Raw genomic sequence first — 22,695 nt, 5'->3', positions numbered from 1 at the left:
GGAAGAGGTAGACCTCATAGGGCCGGGGTGTAGGGGGTTGCTGTATTTTTGTGGGACCCAGCATCTTGGTCCAAGTGGATCCAGTTCCCAGGACCTGATTCAAGAGGTTAATGTATGCATCAGAATGTTAATTTATTATTCACAATGGAGTAAAACATCTTTCCAGTAAGCACATTTCAGCTTGTTATTCATGGTTTCTCCCAACTATGTAGTGCCTGGAAAACTAATAAAGTAAGTTAACTAAGTTAATTAGTGAGTACTGAATCATAAAAATGAAAGTTGAATGGGTTTGAGAAAAAGGCTGAATTCTTCCCATCTCACAAGAATCTACCATCAGATTCAGGTTTGCCCTCTCTTGGCCAGTGCTGAGTAAAGGCTAACCAATTCTTGCTCATGGCTCTCTTTTTTTACACCCCATGTCTCATATTTGTACTTAAGACATCCAATTAGTTTTATATTTCAGTCCCAAGACCACATCCTGAACATCATCACTGGACTTTCTTGATTAAACATTTGCAGAACACCTTTTAAACTGAAGTAAAAATAATGAAGGACTAATTATTATGTAATAGAAACCCTGTTGGTGCAAAGGTTTAAGCTCTTGACTGCTAACTGAAAGGTTAGTAAAACCCACCAGCCACTCTGTGGGAGAAAGGTGTGGCAGTCTGCTTTAGTAAGGATTACAGCTTCAGAAACCCTATGGGGTCACTATGAGTCAAAATCCACTCCATGACAACAGGTTTATTTATTATGTGCTGGGCATCACATGGAGTCCCTGGGTGGCACAAATAGGTGCTCAACTACTGGCCAAAAGGTTGGTGGCTCAAACCCACCCAAAGGCGCCTCAGAAGACAGGCCTGGTGGTCTGCTTCCGAAAGGTCACAGACTTGAATACACCATGGAGCACAGTTCTACTCTGACACACACGTGGTTTGCCATGAGCTGGAATCAACTTGGGGGCAACTAACAACATCAGGAATCACATACACATTTTCTCACCTAATCCTCACAATAATTCTATGAAAAAAAAATTCTGTGATGTAGGTATTATTATTTTAGAAATTAGGCAACTGAGGTATGGTGAGTTAAGTAACTTGCTTCAGGTGATTCAGCTAGGAAGAGGTAGGCAGGGATTCAAACAAAGCCATTAAGACCTCAAAACCCACAACCTGAACAATTGTGCTTGATCACCCCAAGGCCCCAGGCTCACTTCCCTCATCTGTACCTATCCCAGAGTTGTGAGGCTCAAATGAAATAAAATATGCAGCAGGGGTTTATAACCTATGATGCATATCCCAAAATGGCATGTTATTTTTAAGTATAAAATTAAAATGCAGTGTATTTGTAATAATGGACAACAGCATGAATGCAGAGTGTACACATTTCACAAAATTCAGGTACTTAAAAACTTTTTTTTATTGAAACATAACATATATGCTGTAAATTCACAAATCTTGAGCATGTAGCTTAATTCCTACAAAAAGTAAAAATGGCTAAAAAAAGACAAAAAAGACCACTGTCCAGGTCAAATATAAAACATTACCAGTATTTCAGAAGCTTCTCCCTGGCAAATGTGCTTTTGACTTAAAGACCTGGATTCGAATCTTGACACTGTCGCTTACTTCTTGTGTGGCTTTTTCAAATCATTTAAACTCCTTGGGGCTCGGCTTCACATCCGTAATGTCGAGAAAATAGTACTTTATAAGACTGTAAAAGGAAGTCATAAAATGTAAAACGTCTCTCACAGTACCTGGATATAGCCGGTCTGCATTAAAGGATAACTATTTTCAGACAAGATGTAATAGGCGGTCACCAAACCATACTTCCTGCCTTTCTTTACACTTTTGAAAATTGCTCTTGGCTCCTATTCCTTTTCTCCTTTTTTTTCTCGCTCCTCCTACTGCCGTAAATTGCCCTCCAGAGCTGTCGTGAAATACTCCTTCCCCGCCCTCCATGTGGCGAAAACGCAACCACGCTTGACGGCGCGAACTGGCTCAGCCGCAAGATGGCGGCGCTGGCGGAGGAGCAGACGGAGGTGGCGGTCAAGCTAGAGCCTGAGGGACCGCCAACGCTGCTACCTCCGCAGGCAGGGGACGGCGCTGGCGAGGGTGGCGGCGGCACTACCAACAACGGCCCCAACGGTGGCGGCGGGAACGTTGCGGCGGCGTCGTCGGCCGGTGGGGATGGCGGGACCCCAAAGCCCGTGGTGGCTGTCTCCACCGTTGCCCCGGCGGGGGCGGCCCCGGTGCCCGCCGCAGCTCCGGAGGTCGGTGCTCCCCACGACCGACAGACTCTGCTGGCAGTGCTGCAGTTCCTACGGCAGAGCAACCTCCGCGAGGCCGAAGAGGCTCTGCGCCGCGAAGCCCGGCTGTTGGAGGAGGCAGTGGCGGGCTCCGGAGCCCCAGGAGAAGCGGACGGTACCGGGGCCGAGGCGGCTAGCGCACTTCTCAGCCGAGTCACCGCCTCGGCCCCCGGCCCGGCAGCCCCCGACCCTCCGAGCACCGGCGCGTCGGGGGTCGTCACTGTCTCGGGCTCAGCCTCAGGTACTGCGGCTCCGGGGAAAGGTGAGCCGCAGAGTCCCGGGGAAGCAGGGCTGGCATGAAAGGAGCAAGCCGGGAACGCAGGGGCTGGCAGGCCTGCACCTCTGCGGGCTTGTTTTGAATTTCCTGGGCCCGCCTCTAGGGCCACATGCCCGCCCCTTTCTCTGGTGCTCCGGCTGCGCAGTCAAACCCTCTCCCGAGCTGTCAGTTTCAGCTAGATGCTGAGGAGAGCTGTTGTACTGAGGCTGTATGGGAGAAAGTAGACGCTGAGCGGCAGGGACCTTCAGGCATTTGACCCCTCTTCTCTCATTTGGGCTTTTGGGCTTCTGAGCCTTGGACAGGTCTGCATTAACACTAACAATATTTGTACAGTTCCGTACTAGCGTAATTTAAAAGGACTTTAAGTTTTTTTTTTTTTTAAGTTACATATTTTAGTTATCACAGTTCCACTGTGAGGTAGACATTGCCTCTATGTTAGAGATGAGAAAACAGACCGAGAAAGGTCAAGGGACTTGCTTTGGACTAGTCAGGAAGTGATGGAACATAGTGTAGGCAGCGTTTCTCAAAATATGGGCTAAGTGCCACTAGTGTTAAAATTTTTTGATGATGCTTATTAAAGTGCAGATTTCTGGACATCGCTTTAGGCTTAGTGAATTAGACCCTCTAGAGGTGGAGTCTGGGAATCTGCATTTTAAATCAATGCCTCCAAGGGGTATTAATGTATGGCAAAGTTTGAGAACCATTAGTTTAGGAATAGGGGGTTGGACAGACCTGGGTTCAGATTCTGTCCCTGCTTCTTTTACTTGTGCGATACTAATTAAGTTATTTTCCCTAAAGTTGAGTTGAGTTTTTTTTTTTCTATTAAATGGGTTATTGTGAGGATTAAATATAATGTATATAGAATGATTGGCATTGATAGGTTTATGCCTTGGTATCCATCCCTGACACCTGATATCCCCCTGCCCCCCAAGCAACTATTGTCACAAAGTCCATGCGGTTAATCTCACACATAGTGTAAGGTCTCAAAGGTGATCCTGAGCCAACAATAAGTCTTTTTTGAATTAAATTATCTAGTGCAGAGTCCCTAGCCTTGTTAACTTTTATTTATGAGACCTAATCTTTGCAGCATTGCCAGAAGTGAAGCATGAATACATAGCACTGTATCCATAAATATAAATATGTAAAAATGTGATGGAGAGGAATCTTTTCTGAATAGTGTGAATTAAGAATTTTGTTAATAAACTATAAGATAGATGAATTGTGTTATTGGTTATGTGGCTATAATCTCTCATCTCTCCAGAAACTTGGCCTGTTTTTAAAGATCATAACTGAGAAACTAATAATAAAACAGGCCATCAGAGTAACCACAAAAATTGATAACATTTATGCAGTAAAGAGCATACCAGTAATATAATTGAAACTTACAAAAATTTCCAGCAACCAAACTTTGATTAAACTGACAGATATATCATTATTTGGTATTGCTATGTTACGAGTTTTTTTAAATGTATTTTTAGTCATGTTTTCTGCTTTGAAATGGTGGTTATTGAAATTGGTTTTTAACAACTCAATTTGAATTAATTATCTTTAGAGGAAGGCATGGTCCTTCTCACTCTTAAAATTCTTACATTTTCGAAGGGGCATAGATGTATACATGTGAGGGTAACACAGGATAGGATATGTTACAGGAAAGTTACAAAGTACTTAGGCAGCACAGAGACCTGGGAATGTTACTCCAGGGCATGGCTTCCTGGTGGTGGTGGTGGGAGCGGTATGCCATTTGCACTGAGCCTTGGGAGAAGATTAACATAGTTGTTTGATTTATACATATCATCTTTTATAAAATTTGCCCGTAAAATAAGGTAACTATAGGAAAAGTATTGAATCTTTGTTGTTGATTTTCAATATTTATCTTAAGATACGGATAAGCTAAATATAGGGTTTTGGCCTGGCTGAATGAAACAAAGTGAAAACTCCCACTAGAAGACCATGTGATTACGCTGGGAGAGGAGAAATTGAGAAGAGAGACAAGCATATCTTAGCAACAACTCACCCCTGAACTTTAGCAAAATAGCCGTGCCACATGGTACATATCATCAGGTCATTTTCTTGAAAGTTGTTTTACCTTTTTTAAACAGTTGGAAGTGTAGCTGTGGAAGACCAGCCGGATGTTAGTGCTGTGCTATCAGCTTACAACCAGCAAGGAGATCCTGCGATGTATGAAGAATACTATAGTGGACTTAAACACTTCATCGAATGTTCACTGGACTGCCATCGGGCAGAGCTGTCCCAACTCTTTTATCCTCTGTTTGTGCATATGTACTTGGAGCTAGTCTACAATCAACATGAGAATGAAGCAAAATCGTTCTTTGAGAAGTATGTAATTTATAAACCTATATAACATGTACCTGTATATAACCTATATAAAGTGTGTGTTTGTCTGTCTGTAACCACACAAATGTAAGATCACAACTCAAAAAGTACTTGTGAGTGAGAGGTACCTGGTGCTATGAGAGCCTAAAATGGGGAGTTTGATCTAGCTGAAGAAGTCAGGGAAGGCTCCAAAGGAAGTGATGTTTGAGGTAAGATCTGAAGATTGAGTAGGAGTTAACCAGATGAAGAAAAGAGAGAAAAGCATGTGTGAAAGCTCTGTGGCAGGAGGGAGTATGATAGGTACAGAGACTGAAAACAGCCTAGAATGGCTGGAGCAGAGAATGGGGATGGGGGTGCGGTACAACATAAAGCTGGGGATGGGGCTGCGGTATAACATAAAGCTGGGGATGGGGCTGCGGTATAACATAAAGCTGGGGATGGGGCTGCGGTATAACATAAAGCTGGGGATGGGGCTGCGGTATAACAAAGCTGGGGATGGGGCTGCGGTATAACATAAAGCTGAAGAGTTGGTTAGGGACTAGAACAGGCAGGTTCTTGAGCCATGTTGAGGATCTTTGTTTATCCAAAGAGCCGTAGAAAGTTGTATCATGTAGGATTAGATTTGGCAGAGAGTGACTGAAAACCCAAACATTAGTGGCTTAAATAAGATCAAAGTTTATTTCGCTCATAAAAGTAGGTAGTCTAGGACTGATATGGTGGGTCCTTGACTATCAGGGACTCAGCCTCCTTCTATCTTGTTGCTGTACCATCCTCATCATGCAGCTTTTATCTCGTGGCACAAGATCGCTTTCCATCTCTAAGCCATCACTTCAGCATACTAGTCAGCAGGGAGGGCACACATCCTTCTTGGAAATGAACACAATTCTTTACTTTATAGCTCATCAATCAATTGGCCACACCTAGCTGCAAGGGAGGTAGGAAGTGTGGTCTTTACCTAGGTGTCTATATGCCCAGCTAATATTCAGGGGCTCTATTATGGAGGAGGAGCCCTGGTGGCACAGTGGTTAAGACCTCAGGCTGCTAGCTAAAATGTCGGCAGTTCAAATCCACCAGCCGCTCCTTGGAAACCTTATGGGGCAGTTCTACTTTGTCCTGTAGAGCCTCCATGAGTCAGAATTGACTTGACAGTGATGGTTTTTTTGTGGGTATTATGGAGGAAGAAAGAAAAAAAAAAAATGGATACTTGGGGCCAGTGAGGTACCTCTGCTACAGAAGTCATTGAAAGGCTTGCATTTTGAAAGGCGCTTTCTGCAGTTTGGGAAATTAATGGTAGGGGGACAGAGTGACTATAGGTTGACCAGTTTTGGAGGCTATTGCAGTGGTTCTCAATTGGGAATGACATTCTTCCTTCCCTTGGGTCATTTGGAAATGTGTGGAGGTGTTTCAGATTGTCATAATGACAGGGGGACAGGGCATGTGATTTAGAGATAGTAAATGTTCTAATATATGCAGGTAGTCCCACTTAGCAAAGAATTTCCTACACCAAATGCCAGTAACACCCATGTTAAGAAACACTGGACTAGGATATGGTGGGGGAAGTGAAGAGAAATATACAGATTGGTGAGGTACTTAGTAGAGACTTGGCGATTGATTGGATATGGGGGCGTGGGAGATGGAGGTATCAGATGGAGGTGAAACCTCTAGGTTTCAGGCTCTCCCAGCTGGACAACTGTGCCTTTCACTGAGATAGAAAACCCTGAAAGAGGACCCAGTTTGTCAGATCATGGAATAATTTTGAGTTCATATTTGAAGATGCCTTTGACCCATTTAACACATGTCAAGTAGGTAGGTGGATGCTCTAGAGGCTCTTTAGCTCAGAGGATAGGTAGGGACTGGAGCCCTAAGTTGGAGTCATATTCAATATCGATGGATATGGATGAGATTGTTAAGGGGAAGAATATGAAATAAGTCAATAAAAGGGCTTGGTCTGAGCCATGAGGAACTCCAACATTTAGTGGGCAAGTAGAAGAGAGATGAAAAGGGAGGCCAGAGAAGTAGGAAGAAAACCAGGAGAGTATTGAGTTATGGAAGCCAGTACTTAACAGAGAGCTCTTTAGTACAAAGTACAAGTGATACAGCCATAAGCCAGGATTTGTCAGATAACACAGGTAATGATAGCAGAGAAAGGACAGAATTTGGGACTCCTGGCTGCTTAACCAGAGCCCTGTTGGTGCAGTGGTTAAGAGCTCAGCTGCTAACCAGAAAGTTGGCAGTTAAATCCACCAGCCGCTCCTTGGAAACCCTATGGGGCAGTTCTACTCTGTCTTATAGGGTCACTATGAATCAGAATCGACTTGATGGCAATGGGTTTGGTTTCTGGCTTGACTTATATACCATTGCTCTTTTCTGTATACCATGATGCCTAATAGTGTATAAAGCAAAATGTTCTGTAGCTCAGTGTATTTGGGAATAAAAAAGGAAAAAAGGCTGATAATGATAGAGCTTCTACTCTAGAAGCAAACTTTTCCTACAGTACTGTCATCAAAAAACCTCTTGTTCTTCCAGTCATCTCAGGGTATAGCTATCTCCTCACACAGGAAGCTGGAACAATATAGGAAGACTCTGTTTCCCTGTTATGATCAGTCTAAGCCCTTGCCAGGACCCAATACCCACATTAGGTTATGGGCGGTGACTGATAACAAATGCCAAGAAGCTGAGAATTCTAATTTCATTAAAATCTTGGACAGAAACCATTAGTTCATATACTGATGAATCATAATAGAGTAACAAAGGTAACAGTTTAAGAATCTGTTGGCTATGTATTATCAGAGCTAGTCACCTAATATCATATATTTAGTCGTTGTTTTCTAAATATTTTTGCATTGATTGCTTCTCTTTGTGAGTGCCGATATGTAATCTTTAATTGTACTTTACTAGGAAAACTAAGATTTGTACAAACAAAAATGTATTTAAATTTACTAATTGTCATCAAGGCTGAAGGCTGTGGCAATAGTGAGTTAATAGAAATACTCATTGTTTGGTATCAACGTTTATTTGTTCTTCAGTCATAGTATTAAGGTATTGATATTTAATAACTATTTCTGGTATTAAAGATATAAGAAATCATTAAAAATGGTGGGTTTTATAAGAATGCCATGTGTTGGTAATTGTTGAGAGGCTGTATGATAGGTACATTGAGTTCATTATACTATTTCTACTTTTGTATATGTTTGAAATTTTGCATAAGTTTTAAAAAATCATGAGTTTTGAAAACACATAAAATTTAGTAAAGTAAGGGTTCTAATATTTTCAAATGACTACCAATGGTGGCATTCAAAAGAAACTGTACTGATGATGGCTCTTATCTTTCATTTATTTATGATATTTATTCAAATTCTTCTCTTGAAATGGTTGATGCATTTCATTAGATAATTAAATTGGTCATTTTAAGGATGACTTCAGAAGCTGAATTGGAATCATTTTGAATGAGTTAACTTCTGATCCTACAGCATAGTCCAGGATTATTCAGACTACTACTTTGAAAATATTCTAGGATGGTTTATAAATATATGGGGGAAAGGCAGATCCCTTAATGATTACATTGAAAAATGACTTTTTAAAATCGCTGAAACAGGTTCCATGGAGATCAGGAATGTTATTACCAGGATGACCTACGAGTATTATCTAGTCTTACCAAAAAGGAACACATGAAAGGGAATGAGACCATGTTGGATTTTCGAACAAGTAAATTTGTTCTGCGTATTTCCCGTGACTCGTACCAACTCTTGAAGAGGCATCTTCAGGAGAAACAGAACAATCAGATATGGAACATAGTTCAGGAGCACCTCTACATTGACATCTTTGATGGGATGCCGCGTAGTAAGCAACAGATAGATGCGATGGTGGGAAGTTTGGCAGGAGAGGCTAAACGAGAGGCAAACAAATCAAAGGTATGGGAATAAACCTAAGAACTCTATAATGCAGATTATGAAAAATTGTAGAATTTCTAGCTACATAATTTACACATTTTTCTTGTAGCTAGTTTGGGAATAATTTTACTGTATAACCGTGGTGGCAGGATTAAATTTCATGTTCTAAGGCCAAGGTGTATGCTAGAATTGGGAATGGTTGCATTTAACAGAACCCTGACCCAGTGGCTGAAACACGTTTGTTTTTTTCCCCCATATAAAACCAAGTCCAGAGGAAGGGTCTCTGGGTATGGCATGGGGGCTCCACAATGCCATCAAGGACCCTGGCTCCTTCCGTGTTTCTGCTCCACCCTCTTTGGAATGTGACTTTCTCCTTTGTGCTCACAAGATGGTTGTTGCACTCCAGCATTGCAACTGTATTTCAGGAAGGAAGAAGGGGGAGGACAAAGGGCATAGCCCCACTGAATCTCTCCCTTTTTTTATTAGGAAAACAGTATTTTTCTCTAAAACCTTACCCAGTATATTTCTGGGTGTATCTGTTGGTCAGAATTATATAGCCATTCCTAGCTGCAATGGAGCTGGGAACAGAAATGATTTAACTGAGCACGGGAGCCTGGGAATGGAAGTGATTTAATCGAGCACATTGCTGCTCCAACAAAACCAGGGTTCTGTTAGTAAGGAAAAGGGGGAGAATGGCAGTTAGGTAGACAAATACAGAATCTGCCACAGAGTATAAATTAATATATTGTAATTGGGATTCATCCTATCAAGATGTAAAAAGTATGTATTAGTGTGCAAAAAGTTAATTAAAAAAATACTGGTTCTTTTGACTTGTAGGTATTTTTTGGTTTATTAAAAGAACCAGAAATTGAGGTGCCCTTGGATGATGAGGATGAAGAAGGAGAAAATGAAGAAGGAAAACCTAAAAAGAAAAAGCCTAAAAAAGATAGTATTGGTTCAAAAAGCAAAAAACAAGATCCCAATGCTCCACCTCAAAACAGGTGAGGGAAAAAGCCTAAGGAACTTGTGTGAGGGTGTGAGACGATGCGTTATAGAGGGTACAGTACTGTTAGTATTCAAAGAATAATTCCTAGGCTGCCTTTCTTTCACAGAATCCCTCTTCCTGAGTTGAAAGATTCCGATAAGCTGGATAAGATAATGAATATGAAAGAAACCACCAAACGAGTACGCCTTGGTCCAGACTGCTTGCCCTCTATCTGTTTCTATACATTCCTCAATGCTTACCAGGTTGGTAAAATAATTTGGCAATTTCTGCCTGGGGAGTCATGTAAAATGGTGATATTACTATTAAAAGAAACAGTATGTTAACTAAAACATACTTATTTAAACTGTCAATATAAATAAAAAGACAGCATTTAGGCAAAGAGATTGGATGCTGCTCAGAATAAATAGAAGGCATGTTTGAGAGACCTTTAGCCACTCGCAGGTACCAGAGCCTTACTTATACTTGACCTTTGTCCCATTGAGGAGAATTCTGCTAGCCTTTGAGAATAGGAAGCTGTGTGATTATCTCTATTGAACTTGCCTTAAATGCTCATATAAACTTAAGAATTTTTATATTAAGCATTTTATATGTCCTTCTAGATTCTTTATAATAGGCTGCTGAGAATTTAGTAAAGTGCAAGAACGATTGACATTTGCTTCCTATCAAGTTTCAAATTTGAAGGGCAAAAAGGGGTTAAATGATGACATGTTCTCAAATAAGTGCTTTCAGACAGTGGGTTTTTAACCTAAAAAACTGTAAAAGAATGAATTTCAAATGATCTTTTTTTTTTTTGCACCCTTGTCCTTTTTTTTTTAAATTATATTTTATTGTGTTTTCTGTGAAAGTTTATACAGCAGGTTAGGTTCCCATTCAACAATTCCCACTCAAAATTGTTCAGTGAATAGGTTACATTTTTCACAACATGTGAACATTCTCATTGTTTCTGTTCTGGTTGTTCTGTTTCCAGTAATCTAGTTTCCCTGCTCCCTTCTCATCTTTGTTTTTAAGGTAATTGTTGACCATTTGGTCTCATACATGATTTTTTAAAGGAGTGCAATACTTATGGGCAATATTCTTTTTTTTTGTGAGCCAATCTTAGGCAATAGTTTTGGTTCAAGGTTTAAAGAGTATCTTAGGGCAATAGTCTCATGGTCAAATAATGTCTTGTATAAGAAAAAGAATGATCATTATGTATTCTCTAAACTGTGATTGGAGCCCTAGTGGTATAGTGGTTAAGAGCTCCTCTGCTAACCAGAAGGTTGGCAGTTCAAATCCACTAGCCACTCCTTGGACCCTATGGGGCAGTTCTACCGTCTTAGAGGGTTGCTATGGGTTGGAACCAACTCAACGGCACCTAACAACAATAAGCTGTGATTATCATATTTATTGTCATTTATTTTTCTTGAAACAGTATTGTTAAATATAAAACATTTTGTATTGGCAGGGCCTCACTGCAGTGGATGTCACTGATGATTCTAGTCTGATTGCTGGAGGTTTTGCAGATTCAACTGTCAGAGTATGGTCTGTGACACCCAAAAAGCTTCGCAGTGTGAAACAAGCTGCAGGTAACCCAGATGACCTGTGAGGATGTAAACATTTCATTTTTCATTAGTTTTTACCAGTCTTGATTCTATGGAATACACATAAGAACTTGTGATCTTAGCAGAAATTCGCTTAATGTCACTTTAACTCAAGTTGCAAGATTCTCAAAGGAAAACATGTTGGAATGACAGTCAGGAGACTGGGATGCTAAACCTAAAACAAACCTAGTGCCGTCGCTAGCCTAGTTTAATTTCTATAGTCTTCAGTTCTCTCATCTATAGAATGAGGGGATAGCCTAGAAAATTTTGAAGGTTAAAAATTATGATTGCTTGAGAATTTTCAAAAACCTTTAATAGTGGGAGAGTACACTCTATTTTAAAAAGAAAGATCTAATAAATTCAAGATTACATTTTAAAGAAAGTTTCTTGCTAACTGTATTATTTAAACAAAATAATACATCTTAAAGAATTTTAGTATTTTCGTAGTTTTCACTTTTGTGAAACACTGGTATAGTGGACAAACTTGAGTTTTACTCCTACTTTCAATGCTGAGTAGCTGTGTGCACCTAGGAATTTATTAACTGTTCTGAGCTTCAGTTTCCTCTCCTATACAACTAGGATAAAAAACCCAACTAGGATAAAAAAAAAAAAAAAAAGGATAACATCACCTAATTTAGAGGCATCCAGAACTGTTCAAATGTTAATTCCTCTCCTGAACTGTGATGTGATTACCTTAAACTGTTTTGATGAATGTACCTTTAAAAATCAGTATTTCCGGACCATTTTAGATCTTAGCCTCATAGACAAAGAATCTGATGATGTCCTAGAAAGAATCATGGATGAGAAAACAGCAAGTGAGTTGAAGATTTTGTATGGTCACAGCGGGCCTGTCTATGGAGCCAGCTTCAGTCCAGATAGGTAAAATACAAACAGTAAAAGTTAAATACTACTGCATTATGTTGAGATTCTATAAAAGTTAAATACTGCAAACATTATGCAAATACTGGGAAAAGATCTGTTAGAAGAATCTCATGGTTACCTGTCATTATTTTTTAGAATCTTGCTATTTGCTAATTCATCCTGGGATACTGGTATACAAAAATAGCAACTTAAATGTATACCTGAATTTATAGACTCAAGGTATACAACTTCAGGGTTTACTGATTTAAAAAATTATTTTTAGTTTTGTATAACTACTGTGCCTTTTCTCATTACCCCATGGTATTATTAAGAACTCTCCATTTTTCCCCTAGTAGGTCATACTTCTTATAATCTCATCTCATTCAGTAGATGCCCAGTATATGTAGACTGTCAGGACTAAAGTTAATTTGATTAGTACTTTCAACTTTTTTTTTTTTTTGAGTATCTTATTGTGTTTTTGATTGAAGTTTACACAAATTAGGAGTACTTTCAACTTTTGATGTTTCCTCTGAATTCCATGTATATATTAAAAGCAACGTATACATAGAACTGTTTTTAATACATTCAGATATATGGAATAACTGGGCAGGTAACCAAATTATTTTGGGAATCAAATGTATCACCTTCTCTCTTAGGAACTACCTGCTTTCCTCTTCAGAAGATGGAACTGTTAGATTGTGGAGTCTTCAAACATTTACTTGCTTGGTGGGATATAAAGGACACAACTATCCTGTATGGGACACGCAGTTTTCTCCATATGGATATTATTTTGTGTCAGGAGGTCATGACCGAGTAGCTCGGTAAGAACACTGTAATCCTATAACTGAGTCTGTTCAGTGAGCAGAATGTTTTCTTTTTGGGAATTACAAAGTCCTAACTCATTTTCATTATTCCGGGACGAACTTTTTATTTTTTATTGTGCTTTAAGTGGAAGTTTACAAATCAAGTGAGTCTCTCAGACAAAAATTTATATACACCTTGCTTTATACTCCTAGTTGCTCTCCCCTCAATGAGACAGCACACTCCTTTCCACTCTCTATTTTCGTGTCCATTCAGCCAGCTTCTGATCCCTCTGCCCTCTCATCTCCCCTCCAGACAGGAGCTGCCCACATAGTCTAATGCGTCTACCTGATCCAAGAAGCTCACCCCCCACCAGTGTCATTTTCTATCCCACTGTCCAGTCCAATCCCTGTCTGAAGAGTTGGCTTTAGGAATGGTTCCTGTCTTGGGCTAACAGAAGGTCTGGGGACCATGACCACCAGGGTCCTTCTAGTCTCAGTCAGACCATTAAGTCTGGTCTTTTTATGAGAATTTGAGGTCTGCATCCCTCTGCTCTCCTCCTCCTTCAGGGGTTCTCTGTTGTGTTCCCTGTCAGGGCAGTAGGGACCTACTTTTTGAGAATGTTAATCAGTCAGGGTACATAAGTAAGGATATTGATTTCTTGATTTTATTCTTCTACCCCAAGTTGCTCAGCACTTAGAGCCTGACATTTGAAAATGAATTGGGGTAGGAATCTTATTATGTCTATTATGTCTATACCAAGAGTCCTGCTTTTCTTTCTCAAGTTAATTACCATGCCTCCCTCCCCTTCCATGCTTAACCTTGTCTTCCACTACCACTGTGAGTACCTTTGTTTCCCTGACTTTTCCTTAGAAGTTTAGGATAATGTAGATCAGGTTAGGAACAAATTATGTGCTGGCAAAAACTAAGGGAAAATTCTTTTCTATCATTTATACAAAGAGTTAGAGTAGAAGAGAAGGAAGAGAGGTTCATATAGGGAATTAAACAATTAAAAAAAATTTTTTTTTTTTTTTTTTTACCAGATTAGCTCTAAAACTATTTAGTCTCATTCATCTTCCCCTCAGTTAACTAGTGAGCCAACATTTGACATAGCTGCTTCCATACTTATTTTTGGATAGGATTTTGATATTTCATAGTTACTAACGGCCATTTTTTGCTTTCAATAACTTCTAAAAAGGCTCTGGGCTACAGACCACTATCAGCCTTTAAGGATATTTGCTGGACATCTTGCTGATGTAAATTGTACCAGATTCCATCCAAACTCTAATTACGTTGCTACGGGCTCTGCAGACAGAACTGTGCGGCTTTGGGATGTTCTGAATGGGAACTGTGTAAGAATCTTCACTGGACACAAGGTAATTTTCACCTTCATTATTTCAGCACACAAAATTGCTTTCAAGATAAAACTATTTTTTAGTTAACAAGCAGCACTTACATTTTAAAGATGGTATTCATACCATTAAACTTCAAAATTCTAACTTTATCTTATTTTCTTATGATTATTTAGCCCTATGTTGATTATTTCCACTGACTTCTTTTTTCTAGGGACCAATTCATTCCTTGACATTTTCTCCCAATGGGAGATTTCTAGCTACAGGAGCAACAGATGGCAGAGTACTCCTTTGGGATATTGGACATGGTTTGATGGTTGGAGAATTAAAAGGCCACACAGATACAGTCTGCTCACTTAGGTTTAGTAGAGATGGTGAAATTTTAGCATCAGGTAAATGACTAGAAATGGCTTTGTGGTAAAGGGTAAATGGTATGCTAAGAGGAAACACTGGGCCTTGAGTTATAAATCTGGGAGTTGTGTTGGCTGATGTTCTGGTGTGTATATTTTCACCATAATAATAAAAGGAAGTACTGGGTGTTGCTAACTGAAAAATTAAGACCTACTACCTTGTTTAAGGAGCCCTGGTAGCAAAGTAGTTAAGCGCCTGGCTACTAACTGAAAGGTTGGCAGTTCAAACCCACCAGCTACTCCATGGGAGAAAGATTGGCAGTCTGCTTCCACAAAGATTATAGCCTTGGAAACTCTATGGGGCAGTTCTATTCTGCCCTATAGGGTTGCTATGAAGCAGAATTGATGGGAATGGGTTATTTTAGGTTTCGCTTCCCTGTAGCTGTCACTGTACATGTATATTGACTTATCAGTTAAACTATTGCTTGAAATATTCCTTTAGAAGGATGGTTGTTAAATCAAGTTTTTTTTAACCAGGTATATACAATAAATCCATAAAGTGTATTTGATAAAATGTCAAAATCTAAATGTGATGAATGCTACTAAATGGCTTTCCTTAACTGCCCCTTAGGTTCAATGGATAATACAGTCCGGTTGTGGGATGCTATCAAAGCATTTGAAGATTTAGAGACCGATGACTTTACTACAGCCACTGGCCATATAAATTTACCTGAGAATTCACAGGAGTTATTGTTGGGAACATATATGACCAAATCAACACCAGTTGTACACCTCCACTTTACTCGAAGAAACTTGGTTCTAGCTGCAGGAGCTTATAGTCCACAATAAACTGTTGGTACAAAAGACCTTTTGGAAGCTACTGTTTGAAAAAGGGAGACTAAAAGCAAATACCTCAGTGATTAATATTTAAGCTACAAAGAATGTTTTGTCTATATGGATCTGGAAGTATGCTGCTTGGAACATCTGAACAGGACATTTCCACATTTCTATAGCAACCACATTTAACTAATTTCCGTTAGTTGAATAGGAGGTATTATGTTCGTGGAGGGGACATTTATGGTGCTTTGGATTGTGTGGAAACTATGCATATTCTGTTCAAATACTACTATAATTTATTATGTTTGGGAAAAAAAATCAATTGAGTTCAATTTATTCTGCTTCAAAAGATTCAAATTGAGTAATATAATTAATACCATCTTAAATTTTAGCTGAAGAATTCTAGGAGCATGTATGTTTCTGCTGTAAAAATGTTACTGTATGGCACTCAAGTACCATGTTAAGTAGATCCACTAACACTTTTTCTTGGCTCCTGATTAGCAGAATGTATGTGACTGGGTAGGGTGAACTACATTTCTTTTCTAAGAGCTACATGAAGTACAACCATCTACTGACATCCGAATTTACACCTGTTAGTACTGAGTGCACCTAAACACTCTATAAACCAGGTTTCCATGTTCTACTTCAGCTAACAGATACATACAACCTAGTACACTTGAAGTCAGACAGACATTTCAGTTGCTTACCTCTAATACTGAGCCTTGCTTTGGTAAACTAAAAGATTTAGACCAAGTCACTGCCAGTTTTTTGCCTTTGTTTCATTTTGTACAGTTTTTATATTTTTGATATCTTGTAAATAAAGACAACCAGCTTTTCCAGGTTCATAATTTATTGTACGAATTGACTATCACATGAAGAGTTGATATTATCTTCTCCAGGCATGAGAACTTAGCAGTTGAAGTTCTGACAGTTTTAAGTCCTGTAAAAACAAACAAAATGGTTTAGACAGAAATGTATTCAACACTTAAAACATTCAGTAATTACTATGCTAGGACCATCCATGAACCCTCTGAAACTGAGTGCAAAATTTGTATAATCATATTTTTAGCACACCCTCAAAAGACTCGTTAACCCAAAAAGGTTAAGCTGTCACTCAGATTAATATAATTTAACCTAATGCTCCACTTTTTAAATAAATAGCTGCCAACAGTTCAATATCATCTTAAATGTATACTATTGGAAGTCTAGTATATGAAATAACTATTTTAAACAGTAGAAAGCATATATGAAACTTACTGAATATCTGAGACACAATTTCTCCATTTTTTGCAATGAGAATACAACTACTTTCCAAAAGCTAGGAAACATCTAACAGAGAAAATTGGGCAAAACTGTCTGTTTGTGAGGCATACGCCACGGGCCACTGCGTTCTGGGACATGTAGTCCCCTAAGGTAAATGGTTTTGGAGACTGGAAAAGCTCTGAAGTGCAGAAGGAAGATTTCCTCTCTGTGAAGGCGATCTATATAGATTACGATCTGGATTTTGGGCTTTCCACACATCATCTATTGCCAACACAACAACTGTTTACCCCTTTTTTTTTTTTTTTTTTTGGGCAAATGGGGTTTGGAGTACCGGTAAGAAGAATGAAAATTAAGTCTGTGGAGAATTAAGGAAAAGACAGAACTAGCCATACAAAAATTTGAAACTCATAAACAAACCTGCAAAAAAAAAAAAGATTTGCAACTGATAAATGGGTAATATGGGTGATTAGTAGCTATTATATAAAGAACTTACGGAAGTCACCAAAAGAAAACCTAACTTAAGGAGATGAACGGAACATCAAGAAAAATACAAACGGTAAACATGAAAAAAATGTACAACTTTACAATAAGAGCCACAAATTATTTTTACTCATCAAATTAAGAAAAATCAAATTGATATCGCTCCACACTGGCTGAGGCAAAAGAGACACATGCTTTTACACAGCTGAGTGCATCACGACCCTTTGGGAAAGCACTTTAACCTAAGAAAATCAGAGATACCATGCTTCTCACACAGAAGTGTTCATTGTAACCGTATTTACAGAAAATTCTAATAGATTTCAGCTGTGAAATATATCCTTGAACATTCACGCACTCAAATTATAACAGGAACACACTCGTTACAAGACAAAATCACAGACACGATCACAGCTATTACACACCAAACAAAATACATAAAAAAAAAAAGCTAAACCAAAATGTTCACAAAAATTGTCAGGGTGATCGGCTGGCAATATTTTTCTCTTGCATATATTTTACACAAAGATAATGATTTATTTTTATCGAGGGGGGCTAAAATCAAAATGACTAAGTTACAAGTTTTTAAGTGTTAACTTCTTACCATTTATGTTGCTTTCACAGCGGGAGTTTTTTTAGACCTTAACTTGAAGTACAGGACAATCAAAGCAATGCTCCCGTATGTGGCCAGTACACACTGAGAAGAAAGGAAAAGATAAAACAGTAACAATTACTGTCACACCTGTATTATTTTAAATATAACTGCTGAAAGGTATCAATACTTACATTCATTCTACCTGTGAGAGTATAAGAGTTGAAATATTTTTTAAAACCAGTGAATTGGAACTCAGGATCAGTTTCTGGACCTGCCATGATTTCAATCTTTAAAAAAAGAAAGAAAACAACAGTAAATTGGTTTGGATGCAATTTAAAAGAAAGTAATTTTTTTTTTTTTAATTAAAAGACTTTGAAGTCATTATACAGAAACATGGTAAATTTTATGTATGTTTCACCAAAGCCTATAGCAAAGACAGTAAAAGCCTTGTTGATAAAGAAAAACTTTTGGAAGTAGGACTTCACCTTGGTTGCTACTACACGAACACTCCAGGATATATACTCTAGAATCTAAGTCAAATCACTCAGCATGCGAAGAGAACGCAGTAGTCACTACTAAGTCCACCCTATGACCCAATATAGTCTAATGTTTTCATTCCTGGCTCTAGCTACACTGTGGTGCACTATACACTGTATTAATCAGTTTTAAGACTAACTGGGACTGAAGTTGGAGCTTGTGATACTTTTTCAAGCGTCTTCACAAGGGTGACCACCAACCAAACAGCTCAAATTGCAACCCCTACTTTTACAATTTTCCCTGTATAATTTTGGGCCTCCAAGGCATAGGGGGGAAAGGATTATTTAATAAATGGAGTTGACTGCGATTGGTGGGGTGGTGGTGAGTTGGAATCCTAACTTTTTACATGAAAATAGATAGATAAAAAGATATAAAGATTTACATGTAGATAATAAAACCAACCAGCCCTAGAAGAAAACATGGGCAAATATTTTAATCGTCTCAGGGAAGGGAAAATCTTTATAAATATCAAAAGCAAAAAAGTGAAACAAAAAGATAATCAACCTCATAATAAGTCAAAGAAATGCAAAATGAGGCCGATAATTAACCAACAGACTGGCAAAGATAAAAATGTGATAATAAGCAGTATTATTAAAAACGCTGAGAAAATAGGCATTCTCTTTCTGTTGCCTGGAGGGTAAACTGGTACAACCTTCCTAAGGTGCAATCTGGCAATATCTATCAAATTGTAAAATCAATATACCTAGCAAGTTCATTTTTTTCTTCATTTCTTCTTCAGGAATTTTCCTTCTAGAAATATTACTAAGCAGAAACATATTGTTCAAGGATGGGTACTGAAATACTCCTTTCAAAGTACAAAAAAAAAAAAAAAAACTGGAAAACAATCTAACAGTCCATTTATATGAGAGTGATAAGTTGGAGGGGATATATTGGTGGTAGAATTCTATGGAAAGATGTTCCCCGTGTATTTTTAAATATAAAAGAAATACTACTACTGAAGATTGTAGAGTACATCAATGGTTCTTGAAGACCTAGTTCTAGGTCCCGTATACCATCAGCATTAGCATCACTAGAAATTTGTTGAAATAAAAATTCTCAGGCCCTATACCATGGACTACCTGAAAAACAAACAAATCTGTCTTGGAAGAAGTATTTACAGCCAGAATGCTCCTTAGAAGCAAGGATGGCAAGACTTAGTCCCACTTACTTTGGACACGTTATCAGAAGGGACCAGTCCCTGTTTAGGGACATCATATGTGTTAGAGGGTCAGCGAAAAAGACGAAGACCCTCAACCATATGGATTGACAGAGTGGCTGCAACAATGGGCTAGAACACAGCAGTGATCATGCAGATGGTGCAAGACCATGCAGCATTTCGTTCTGTTGTATGTGGTGGGGTCACTGTGAGTCGGAACTCACTCCGTGGCACCTCACCACCACCACCACCCAGGCTTATTGAATCAGAAATTCTGGGGTCTAGTGATCTGTTTTAATAAGACCTCCAGGTGATTCTGATGCAATGTAAAGTTTAAAAACTGCTGTTGTAATAGAAATAGAAGACCAAATACTTATTACTAATTATATATAAAAAAACTCAGAACACATACACAACTTTTTAAGGGAAGTTATCTCTCTAGCATCTGTGTATTTTACAAAGGCATGTATTTCTTTTGTAATAAAAAATAGCAAGGATATATTCAAAGGTCACCAGAACAACAGTAGAAAATTCGAATGTATGACCGCCTATCTACCACGACCGACGCCACGCCGAGTCGATTGGCAACATAGACGAGCCGGTCGAGGTCCGGTCGAGGTCGGCAGGCAGTGGCAGTGATTCAGCTGGCTCGCGATGAAATGGAAGAGGGAGAGATCTGTGAGGAAGCCATCGCTATAGCAACTAGCACTACTCCTCAGTTTACCATTCAAAGGCATTCACGTGCACAGAATTGGCAACGATAATTTGAGACAAATGACCTTACTTTTGAACACTGTTTCAAGAAGGTCTTTGGAGCAATAAAGGAAATCCAAGTTTCCTTGGGTCCCTCTATTTTGAGAAACCAGTCCAGCCCAATTGGGAAAATCTCCACCAAAAGAAATCCTTACAATGTACCGTTTATACTAACGGTTTCATTTTACACAGCTTATTAAAGGCACTTTTTCCCCCCATTCATCTTCATGATACATTTTTGGATTTTTAAGGCATGAAGTAAGTTTCCAGGAGAAATGGGCTTTGTCAAATTACTGATAACCCTATTAGTGAACATCTGTCTACTACCTTGTGTTTAAAACATTTTTAGGATATGGTGTCCACAGCTGTTTTAAGTTCCTCTCTATACAATATGGGAAGAAGGATGATACCTGTGATATTCCATAGATTATGACTGAAGGGAAGGGCATGGTTAGTATCCAGTATCAAACAAAAACCAAACCCTTTGTGGTAGAGTCAATTCAACTCATAGTGATCCTACAGGACAGAGTAGAACTGCCCCATTGGGTTTCCAAGGAGCAACTGGTGGATTCAAACTGCCAACCTTTTGGTCAGCAGCCTGAGCTCTTAACCACTGCGCCACCAGGGCCCCATAGTTAGTATACTCAAAACTCATTGCTGTCGAGTCTATTCCGACTCATAGCGACCCTATAGGACAGAACAGAACTGCCCCATAGGGTTTCCAAAGAGCACCCGGTGGATTGGAACTGCCAACCTTTTGGTTAGCAGCTGTAGCACTTGACTACTACGCCACCAGGGTAGTTAGTTAGTATAAATCCACTAACTACACCACCAGGGTAGTTAGTATAAATCCACTGCCATTGAGTCGACTCATGATGACCCGATAGAACAGAGTAGAACTGCCCCATAGAGTTTCCAAGGAGCGCCTGGTGGATTTGAACTGCCGACCTCTTGGTTAGCAGCTGTAGCACTTAACCACTGTGCCACCAGGGTTTCCATAGTTAGTACAGCAACTGAAATTTAGCTGAGTCTTGGTAGGAAGGCTTTCGAGAGTCCCAGATGGGGTAGGGAGTGGGGTGTTGCTGGTGAAGTAAACAACCGGAGCAAAGCCTGGAAACACTTTGGTCTGCACCCTTTAGCAAACAGCAGATTACTTTAGGGCAAAGAGCAGGAACCTCTAGTGTTAGAACGCACTTCGTGGAATAACTGAACCGAAATTCTTTCCTTTATGACACGTGAGTTTAGAAAGACATAATAATGAAGGATAAAATAAAACATTTATAATTGCGATTTAGTATTGCTAAATGGTATGCTGTGGGGAAGTGTAAGAGGATTGGGGAGGAAGATAACTGTTATTGAATACAGTCCTTCCATGCCTCTTTCCACCTATGAAACGGGTATTTCAGAAAAGGCCTAAAGTGACCGATTGTCCTTGCTACTTTCTTTGTTCCTCAATATTGCTGCTCTTGTCTGACTGGACACCTACCTGGAATGGTGATCACGGGGTAAAGGAGGCAAAGACGAGTGAGACCGCTTGGGTGCCAGAAGCTGCCTCTCGCGCTTCAAGGTTCTGGCTACCTCCTAGGAAAAGCTTTCCCGCTGACCGAACACAGACTGAAATCTAACCCGCCTGGTGACCTGCAGAGGCCGGCCACACTCACTACTGCTTCGACAACGGCTGCAGCGCAGCTAAAAGCCTGGCTGACCAGCTTTCTAAGCACAACTCAGAGGAAACACACAGCTATGGGCATACGGAGGAAAAGAGGTTAATTCGGCCAAAGATGGAGTTAGAAGTCCGAATCTTCGCCCAATATTACGTCACTGGTGACCTTGGGGGACTACCTTCGCCGGGGGCCTCAATTTTCTCCACTGGAAAATACAACCTAAAGGTCTTAAGGGACTGTGGAGGCCTTCGGGAGCACCTGTCTGCCTCACTCTGACGCTTCCCAGCCACTGCTCGCCCCATCGCTCCCCGGTCCTCGTTTTCTCTAATTTCTTTCCTATTCCCCACCGATCTCGACCCGCAAAGGGCCTCGCGGTGTTACCGGACCAGAAACGGTCAGATTGTAGGCCAGCCCTACAAAGCGGAAGCGCGAGATTCGAGCACGGGTTCTCCCTCTACACTCACCTTGCCAAAGACACAAATTCCACAGCCTGTGTCCTTCAACGTACGCAACCAGCCCTCGGCCCAGCCGGAAGAAGCCTCCCCCGCACCCGTTCAACCGGCCACAGCGACTCGGCCTTCTGCGTCGATTGGTTGCGGCTTGAAATCCCGCCCTTCCGCTTCCTGCCTCCAAATCGTCGGTCCCGCGGGGTAGCAGTCT

General features: G+C 39.9%; 2 protein-coding genes across 6 annotated transcripts; one reads left to right on the top strand and one right to left on the bottom strand.

Moving 5' to 3' along the window:
- The first annotated feature begins 1,986 nt into the window (after positions 1-1,986).
- Positions 1,987-16,431, top strand: TAF5 (TATA-box binding protein associated factor 5). 3 transcript variants are annotated; one of them, XM_064269358.1, is made up of 11 exons: positions 1,990-2,543; positions 4,679-4,916; positions 8,509-8,824; positions 9,641-9,804; positions 9,916-10,051; positions 11,254-11,374; positions 12,139-12,268; positions 12,907-13,071; positions 14,250-14,427; positions 14,618-14,795; positions 15,385-16,431. In XM_064269358.1, the coding sequence occupies exons 1-11, from the start codon at positions 2,006-2,008 to the stop codon at positions 15,600-15,602; spliced, it is 2,382 nt and encodes a 793-aa protein (XP_064125428.1). In that variant the 5' UTR covers positions 1,990-2,005; the 3' UTR covers positions 15,603-16,431. The 3 variants fall into 3 exon arrangements, with proteins under 3 accessions (XP_064125429.1, XP_064125428.1, XP_010587317.2); XM_010589015.3 differs by having other exon boundaries at positions 1,991-2,564; XM_064269359.1 differs by lacking the exon at positions 14,618-14,795 and having other exon boundaries at positions 1,987-2,564; positions 15,385-15,549.
- Positions 16,423-22,631, bottom strand: ATP5MK (ATP synthase membrane subunit k). Of its 3 annotated transcripts, none has more exons than XM_023546762.2 (4): positions 22,500-22,631; positions 18,117-18,212; positions 17,935-18,027; positions 16,423-16,530 (listed from the first exon to the last, which is right to left on the bottom strand). In XM_023546762.2, the coding sequence occupies exons 2-3, from the start codon at positions 18,201-18,203 to the stop codon at positions 17,938-17,940; spliced, it is 177 nt and encodes a 58-aa protein (XP_023402530.1). In that variant the 5' UTR covers positions 18,204-18,212; positions 22,500-22,631; the 3' UTR covers positions 16,423-16,530; positions 17,935-17,937. The 3 variants fall into 3 exon arrangements, with proteins under 3 accessions (XP_023402530.1, XP_023402532.1, XP_023402531.1); XM_023546764.2 differs by lacking the exon at positions 22,500-22,631 and adding an exon at positions 21,858-22,147; XM_023546763.2 differs by lacking the exon at positions 22,500-22,631 and adding an exon at positions 20,132-20,156.
- Between the last annotated feature and the right edge of the window lie 64 nt (positions 22,632-22,695).

The sequence above is a fragment of the Loxodonta africana genome, chromosome 16, assembly GCF_030014295.1.
Source record: "Loxodonta africana isolate mLoxAfr1 chromosome 16, mLoxAfr1.hap2, whole genome shotgun sequence".
Classification (NCBI taxonomy): Eukaryota; Metazoa; Chordata; class Mammalia; order Proboscidea; family Elephantidae; genus Loxodonta; species Loxodonta africana.
Note: the sequence above shows the minus strand (reverse complement) of the source record. Positions and strands in the feature narration are given on the sequence as shown.